Here is a 9,494-nt window from a genome sequence, read left to right on the forward strand (position 1 = left end):
TATGTTATCGTTGTGTTTAGTTTAATTTAGCATGATGATGCATGTGGCATTTGTTTGTTGAGGGAACATGATGAAAAGAATAAGCAGAAATCAATATCATTGTCTTTCAATTTGGACACGAAATTAAACTAAATAAGAGATGGATATAAAACTACGTCACACGTACACTTTCTAGTCCCAACATCAAAAAACAACGTCTGCTTCACGTAATTACCATTCAGCTTTTCTCAATTCGGTCTATATTGGTCCTTCCAATAACCCATTTTCTTCTTTACAAAAAAAGGCCCAAGAAATCAAATTTCCTCATATATATCTATATATTATTATATTCTATATTATTATGCATTGTTTCATCTCGTGGAACACATGAACGAAACCCTGTTCTTAGGTTTATTGTTTTATTTGTTGTTTAAAAAAATAAAATAAAATACAATTTGCATACACCTCTTTTTTCAAAATTCAATCTCACACTTAAAATTTCTCTATTCTTTGATTTCTCTATCAATAAGAAATAAAATAATTATATATTTGATTTCAATAATACGTTAAAATTAAATAAATGCATATATTATTATATTACATGTATTTAATTTAATTAGGGAAATTTCGAGACAAATTCACTTAGAAAATTTGCGAGGACAAGTGTTCTAATGTAATTTAAAATTTTTTTGAATAATACATAATAGTAATGTTTATTTATTCTCACTAAATAATTAAATTATTATAAAATTAGTTAAAATTTGAAAGAATATTTATTTATTAGTGTTTTTTCTTTTAAGGTTTGTTTTAGTTTTGTCCATAATAACTATATTAATTGAAAGAATTTTTTCAATTATGAACATCATAAAGAGTTGGTTTAATTTGTAATAATCAGAGATAAATTTTTTTAAATAATATAATTGTTTAATGCTTAGTAACATATAAAAAGAGAGATGTTTACTTGTATTGAAAATGTAAAGATTATTTATTTCTTTTAAATGAAAATTCTAAAAAAATAAAATTTTAAATTGTATGTTATTATTTAAATATTATTTTAATACTTTAATTCGTTAGTTAGATAAATTAAAGACAAATAAGATCTTATAATAATAAAATATAATTTATAAAAGTTATTGCCATGTTATGTTTATACTTTGGCAATTATACTATATGTACACACAAAATTAGTTGCTAAATTAGTTATTTGTATTCATGTTAAAATATAAAATAATTATTAAAAATGAAATAAAAAAATACTTATATTTATATACAAATATATTATGTCTAATTTTATAGTGATTTAATTTTTGATATACACATACTATTTTTTATACTTTATTTTTACTATCAAAATTTTTATAGATGAATTATATGATTTCTATAATTATATATAGTAATTACACAATTTTAATAACACTTAAAAAGTAATGTTAAAAATAAAATTACACTTTTTAAATGTTTATAGTGTCACTTAATAATTGTTACCAAAATTATATATATAACCATTATACTCACTGTATAATTACATTACCCCCAAAAAAAAGGAAAACCATATAATAATAGTCACGGTACCACTAAATAGATAATGAAAATTATGAATAATGTGAACAATAGACTACATTTCAGACTCATTAAATATAAATAAATTTAATTAATTCAAAATTTAAATTTTAAAATTAAAATTAAAATTAACTTATTATTTACAATCTCATATACTTTCTATTAATCTTGATGTGATCACGTGTGAATACAAATTAATTAAAACGTGAAAAGCACACTCCATAAGTTAAGATCTCACATTCTCACCTTACTATGCCCCGCTAAGATTATGTTTTAATTTGACTCTGTGATTTGGTAGGAAATTTGGTCACCATATCCGATCTTAAACACCACTTTAACACGCATGCATGATCTTTTTCGGTCAAATAAACTCAACAATTAATTACCCTTTCATACTTACGATAGTCGTAAAGCATATATAGCATATGCATGCATACTTCACTGTGTATCTAAGAATATATATATAATAATATATGCATACTAGCTAGCTCACTAGTCAAAAAAGATATATCTTTATAATCATTGGATGCATCTCAAATGGGTATAAAATTAAATTGTTTAAAAGGATTCAACATCACTTTTCGAATTTAATTTGTCTCTTAAACAAGATCACGATAAAAATATATGCGTCACCACACTTTATAAATCATATGAAAAAAATGTGGTAATTAAAGCAAGAACTTCATCATTCCAAAGTGGAAACTATTTTGTGGTGGGAGCTACCTACCCCAATGCAATGCAAATCCTAATTAGATTTGAATTATAAAAAATACTGTTTATATATTAAAATTAATAAAAAAATAAGTTAGTATTATATAAAATATATATTAAAAATTAGTTAAATAATATATATTTATACACAAATATATAATATTTAATATTAATAATTAATTTTATCGTAGATTTAACATTGTTGTTCTTTTTAAAGGAAAGATTTAGGATATCTAATTTGCACGCATTTGACTACTTGACTACTTGACTTTATTTGTTGATATCTAGAGACTAGAATCATGGAGGACATCTTAAATCTAAGTATAGTAATAATGATCATTGTTCCATCATGCATTATCATATAATTTTTTATTCATTAACTAAAATGTCCTTAATTAATGTCTAAACTTTAGAAATAAACCAACAATTAAACAGAAAGATGAACCATCGATCCCGATATAATTAATAAGAAGTTCCTCGCAAGCTATGAGAGAGAGTAGTGGGAATAGGGAGGCATCGGGACGGGTTTTTACTCTATTTGACTTCGTCCTGCTGTATAATAATTTGCATAAAATTTGTTCCGTTTTTATCTGTGAGTAGTAAAATGTTGAACTCTAATCTGCTCCTGCAGGTATCCGTCCCGCTCCTATAATTATTAAAATTCAATAAATAAAATTAAATTTCAAAATTTATATAACCATCATCATATAGATAACATAAATAATTAAAATAAAAATTTAAATATAATACAATATTATTAATCATTTACTAATTAATTTACATATATTATATATATTATATATATGCCGGGGCAGATAAGGACGAGTATTACCTAAATCCGATTCCGTCCGGCCCCTCCTAAAAACCCGCCTTGTTCAAAACCCGCCCCGAGCAAGTAGGAGCGAAGTGGATATCCGCGAATTTGAGTGGGGCTGCCATCCCTAGGTGAAAAAAAAAAGAGTGAAAATTAAAAAAAATTAAATTTAATAAAAAAATATATATAAAATTCAATAAAAATAGAATTTATACACTAAAATAAATTATTATGTATTTATATATCTATAAATATATTTATAAATAAATTTATTTTTAATATATATTTTATATTAATAACTAATTTTAATATATACTTACCATAACTTAAAAAAAAACCTAAACTTTTGACTTACATACACATAAAAGGAGGTAGCAATTATATCACTTCCCTCCCCCCGCTAAGCTGCCACCACCTTTTTATTACACTAAGATTATCATTCAGTAAGCATGCAATAAAATGGAACCCATAATTAAGAGATAATAAATGAAAGAAAAGAAGTAAAGGTTATTTAACTGAAAAAAAAAGGTACGTAGTAGGATATTGTATAGGTGATGATTATTTGAATTAAACCCTATATAGCTTTGTTTCAACTTTCAACACCTTTTTATGCGCTCTTAATTTCAAAAGGTGCAATTAAGCTTATCTAATAATGACATAATTAACCTTTAAAATTTTTTTCATGCTATGTGTAATGAGAGGTGTCATGTCATGTGCAATAATAATATGGCATTATCACCTATCAATTGACCATAGAAAGACTTATAGACTCTAGCCACACTATATTATGGAGGGATGAACTAATCATGATAAGTTATTTGAATAGTTTAATATTTTATTAACAAATAATAATTACCAATGAGTTTGAAAATGATGTGGAAGTGACGAGAAGGCCGGCATATGAAAGGGATACATGCATGCTGCAGTTCCCACCTCCTAGATTAGGCCTTAAAACAATTATTCCTAAACTAGACATACATAACAATGAGATTTAGTTTTTAGTATTAAAAAATTTGGATTGGTCCGGTAGTTAATTAATATTTTTAAAATAAGTGTTGGAATTTAAAAATTTGTAAATTATACTTTCACTACCACAAAAATGGAATCTAGCCACTAAATTTTAACCACGAACACTGAAACGTGATAAAAATAAATGAACATGTCTTATATTTAGCACGAAACATTGTCAGAGTGGCTAAAATTTAACATTTTGCCACAAACAATATTTATCGTAGCCTTTCAATTTAAAGTTTATACTCCTCATTATTTTAGTAAAAGTGTTTTTTCTCTTCTCCTAAAAATAAAAATCAAATTATAACCTCTTCCCTTACTTCTTTCTGCTTGTTTTTCATGATCAATTTATAATATTTTTTTTAAATATCCTAACATCAACACATATTTATGAAATTAAATTTAAAAAATAAAAAAAATTTAGATAAAACAAATAATTATAAAAATAAAAGTTATATTCTAATAATTAAGTTAATTATAAAGATAAAATTTATCTAACTAAGATAAAATAATTTGGATAGGTAATAAAAAATTAGTAATTTTTAAGTAAAAAAAATTTTCAGTAAATTTTTTACAAAAAATAAATTATTTTATTATTTGTTAAATTTAAATAATTGAAGATAAGTAAAAAAATTAGTTTTTTATTTATATAATTTAATACTCACTACATATATTTGTGAGTACTGTATTCTTATTATATGTATAATTATTTTTTAAAAAATTATTTTATGAAATTATAAATTAAGTTTTTTATTTATACTATTATTTAATTAGAATATACTATTAATTATTTCTTTTGTAATTATTATTGTAGATAAATATTAATTTTACTGTATGTTTTACTATGTTAGTATGTAAAGATAAATTAAATTTGTCAAATACAATAGCAAGTAATTAATATTTAGTACTAATTTTTTATTATATTATTTTTATTTTAATGAATCACTTTTCTATTCATAATATCCTTCGTTTTATTAGGTCACATTTTGTTTCACATAATTTTTTATTTCATTAGTTAATAATAAATAAATTAATTATTTTTATTTTATTTTAAATTTTTATTTATAATATTAATTACATTTTACTTTATATTATCGTAACAAAAATAAAAAATAAAAAATATACAAGCTCAAACTAACAAATCAAATTCTTAATTGGATTTAATCATTAAATAAAAATAAATGAATATCATTTTAAAATAAAATATTTTAAAATATATTATAGATAAAAGTTAAAACGTAAAAGGAGAAAAAAACTCTAATAAATCCTTAAATCGAAGGTATTGGGAATCCTTCTCCTTCTGCTTAGCTTCAATCCCCTTTTTTTTGAATCTATCTTCTCATATCTGTCAGATTTCGATGATTCTTTGAGTTTGGTTATCTTCCTTCAACGACACTCAGGACATGCATTGCTTCAGGAAAATGTGTGTGACTTTCTTAGTGGCTGGGTTTCTAAAAGGAACGGTCTTTAGCCACGCAATAATATTACTGATACAAAATTATTGCACAAATTGGACGGAGATTTGTGACAAACTCATATTTTCGTGGCAAGAATTGTATAAGGCTTTCACATCTTCGAAATTTTGATCTGGATGTTTTTATAACAATAATATGAGATAATTTAATTTTATTATTTAACAACTATTAGCTTTGATGGTTTTATACGTTTAAGGTTGATTTATAGTGATAGTGAGTAATATAGTATGCACTAATATTAAAATGTCTAATGCTAGAAGATAATATTAAATATTGAATAATTATTTTTGACTAAAGTTATGAGAAATATAATAAAAGACAATACAAAAACTAAAGATAAGAAGATAATTAGCTATTTTTTTTATTAAACTTATGAAAAATCTGTTAGTAACAACTTAAATTATAGAAGACATCTTTTTTTATTAATTGTTTGAAAAATTTATCATTGACGACTTAGATTAAAAAATAAATTAAAAAATAAACACTAAAAATTATCCTTAATATGGGATTTTTTAAAGGTTTAATAAACTTTCCATTCCAAGTATTGTCTAATTTTTTTTTAACTAAAATATTAATTTTTTTTAGTTTTTTTTTTAATCACTCTTTTCACTCTGAACTCAAAACAAAAACAAAAAAAGAAGTACAAAATATATCAAGGGATCAAGCAAAAATTGATTCATCACCTTTCTAATAAATTGATTCACAAAATACAAAATAATGAACTAGTTTAATTTAAAATTCAAGATCGACATGAATTCATATCTGATTTAAGTTGTCAATCTTACTTGTAAGAAAATTAATACTAATAAATTAATGATTATGTACTCACTTCTATAAAAGTTCTTAATTTTATTAAGTAGTAACATAAACGAATGTGTAAAATTTATTAAATAAATTTTATAATTTTTCTTATAAAATTAAATTTTAAATATGGACTTAGTAATTAAAATTTAACAAACATTAAATTTTTTAGGTAAAAATATTTACAAAACCGAGTTAATGTATAACTCTTACTATTGTTTCGTGCAAAATAGGAAAATAATTAAATTATAGTGCATCGTTTGAATCATCATTCACATGTAGTGAGAAATTGTGAGGGTCATATATTTATTAAAATGATTTTTACGTTATTTAATATTATTACAAAAATTAAAGATAAAAATATATAGATTAAAAATTTAAAATTAAATTTTTAATCGTATTTGACCGTTAAAAAATAAATAAATAAATAACTATTGTATTAGAAATAAATTAATATAAGATTTATTTAATAGATAATAAAAAATAGAATTAAAAAAAGATTTTTAAAATTAAAAAAAAAAGGTAAAAAGACGGCAACAACAACCATGACTATTCTGAATATTCAAGATTTAAAATTTCAAAGTGCGCTTAATTTTTAATATATCCTTTGGCGGAAACTTAAGATAACCACCCATCACTCTGTTCACGTCTTATTTTGAATATGTTACTCTATAGCACGTGAAGGTACTTCCTTTAACACGTTATATGAGTCGTCTCATATGACAACATTCTTCAAATAAAAAATACCGAACAATTTTTTTTCATTTTAGTGTTATTTGTTAGTTTGTTTTGGCAGATTTTCTCATGAAGCAAAAACGTAATAGTTCAGGAGAGACCCTTCTAGCAGAACTTCGACAACCACAAAATATCAACAGTAATGAAGAATTTGCAGAGGGTTTGGATGAAATAAATCTCGACCAAGGGGATGCTGGATCTTTGGTATAGACATGACGAATGAGCGTGATACAGTGACTGCACTCACTAAAAAAGATCATAACGACCCTTTAGTTGTGAATGTCAAAGGTAGATGCAATTTCAAATTTTTACGTGATTTTTTTATGTTCTAATCTTTGATTTATTTCTTTTATTCAATGTTGCATTCGTTTATAGACACTTCTACCGGAGAAATTACAGCTCGCAAAATGAGTGCCATTCAAGTTTGGTATTTGAAAAAAGAAGAAAAAGTCATGATGGAACTTGATGGCCATGGACAAGGTCGAGATAATGGCGCAAATTTATTGGTACGGTTTCTGGGTTTAATGGCCCGTGGAGCAACGCTGTGTCCAATTTCAATTCAAAGATGGGATCAGATGCCTGAAGACAACACAAAAAAGCAGTGGAACTATATTGAAGTAAGTATGTATACTTTAGAAAAAACCAAAATTTTTTCTGCCTTTTAAAATTTACCTTTATCTTTTTAATTTATGTGCCTTTTCATTTTTAATGTTTAGTTTTGTTCAATTCTTATATTTTCCCATTTAATTTCCTGTATATTATTTTGATTTCTCTTCTGTGATTTTGGAATATGATAATATTATATTAGCTTGAAAATTTTGATATGTCTTGTACTCATCAACTATTTAGATATCATGTTCTCAAAAGATGTGAGTTATGCAAACATTAAAAAAAATAGCTTAAGAATAGTTAATAAAGAGAGAATTTCCGAGAGAGTACTACTTGAAATAGACAAAATAAGAGGATTGGATCTGGTATTAAATAAGAGTGATGATACCTTATTTAAATTTGGTTGTATTGTTGGAAATACAAACAATGTTGATAAACTACGAGTGTTTTGAAAAATGCATGCTGGCTAGCTTGATTAATAGTATTTGTACGTTTTAAAAAAGAGATAAAATGAGAGGAGGATATTAATGTTATTGGGAAAGTGCATGTATCTGGCTATATTTTTATTAGGTCTACTTTAAAAAATTCATTGTGTAGAATTGGTTTGTTTTTTCACTCATTAGGTCTGTTTTTTATTTTTTATTTTTAACTTAAAATGTTAAAATAAGTAAAGGGATGAACAATATAAATTTTAACATTATGTATAAATATTTTGAAGGAAAACTTTGAGTTTGATTATGCTGCTGGCATTAAATGGGCACTAAGAACATTGGGTGATCGATGGAAAGCCTACAAATATTTGTTACGGAATATTTATTTTTATCCTAATAAAACAAAAGAAGAAATTCTAGCAACTAAGATTGATTCAGATATACCTCCTATTGAATGGGCGGCTTTTGTGCATCACTACACAAATCCTAAGACAAAGGTAATAGAATAATGTTTCTTTTAGTAGTACTGTTATATTATTATTATTTTTTTATTACAGCTATCTTTTTTCTTGTTATTTTTATAACAATATTACCTTTATTTTTTGTGATTATAAATTTTAGAAACAGTGCTTGCAAAATAGAAATAATCGAGAGAAGCTTCAAGTATCACATGCTGGTGGTAGTAAAAACAATGCTAGAAGAGCAAATGAAATGGTATTTTAACGTTTATTCCTATTGTATTTGTAGTTGTTCTAAAAAAAGCGTTGATAATGTAACTGTCTTATGATAGGAAAAAAAGTTAAGAAGACCTGTATGTCTGAGTGAAGTTATTCTGTCGACTCTGGTGAAGAAGAATGGAAATTATGTAAATGGTGGGCACAATTTAGCGGTAAGTTATTATGTTATTTGTTTTAGTTTAATGTATAATTTAATTTTATAAATTAAAACTTGGTATACACTAATCTAATTTTTTTTCTTGTGTAGGAGCAAATATTAGAGCATTTGCCTGAAGATCAAGAACGTGCTGCTGCTGAAGGAGTACCTTCGAAAGTGTTAGCTCATCCTAATGATGCAATTGGAAAGGTCTTTGGTGCTGAAAATGTAGGGCGTGTGCGAGGTTTTAGTAGTGCTGTATGTCCAGTAGGTTTTGGCAAGTCTAAGCGTATTTTTGGATTTACAACCGGAGGAGTCTCCAGCAACGTATCTCAGCAGCATGTGTTAAATTTAGAGAAGCAGGTTGAAACATTAGAAAAAAAGTTAGACGAATATGAAGAAACCAAAATTCAATTGGCAACTCTGCACAAATTTTTATCATTAAAATATGGCGATGAAGTACCTAGTATGTCTGGTGATATGTCAGACATTTAG

At 24.9% G+C, this 9,494-nt stretch overlaps 1 protein-coding gene across 1 annotated transcript; it reads left to right on the forward strand.

Moving 5' to 3' along the window:
- Positions 1 to 7,298: 7,298 nt before the first annotated feature.
- Positions 7,299 to 9,494, forward strand: LOC130950230 (uncharacterized). Its single transcript, XM_057878753.1, has 6 exons — positions 7,299 to 7,374; positions 7,462 to 7,703; positions 8,414 to 8,623; positions 8,748 to 8,840; positions 8,917 to 9,015; positions 9,111 to 9,494. Exons 1-6 carry the CDS (start codon positions 7,299 to 7,301, stop codon positions 9,492 to 9,494), a joined length of 1,104 nt encoding a protein of 367 aa, XP_057734736.1.

This window comes from Arachis stenosperma, chromosome 9 (genome assembly GCF_014773155.1).
Source record: "Arachis stenosperma cultivar V10309 chromosome 9, arast.V10309.gnm1.PFL2, whole genome shotgun sequence".
NCBI lineage: Eukaryota > Viridiplantae > Streptophyta > Magnoliopsida > Fabales > Fabaceae > Arachis > Arachis stenosperma.

Excerpts from the sequence above, each read along its gene's own strand:
- LOC130950230 (XM_057878753.1), top strand. The coding sequence starts at position 7,299 with ATGACGAATGAGCGTGATACAGTGACTGCACTCACTAAAAAAGATCAT. Across the intron at positions 8,841-8,916 it reads CTAGAAGAGCAAATGAAATG|GAAAAAAAGTTAAGAAGACC; the intron begins GTATTTTAACGT and ends GTCTTATGATAG. Across the intron at positions 9,016-9,110 it reads ATGGTGGGCACAATTTAGCG|GAGCAAATATTAGAGCATTT; the intron begins GTAAGTTATTAT and ends TTTCTTGTGTAG.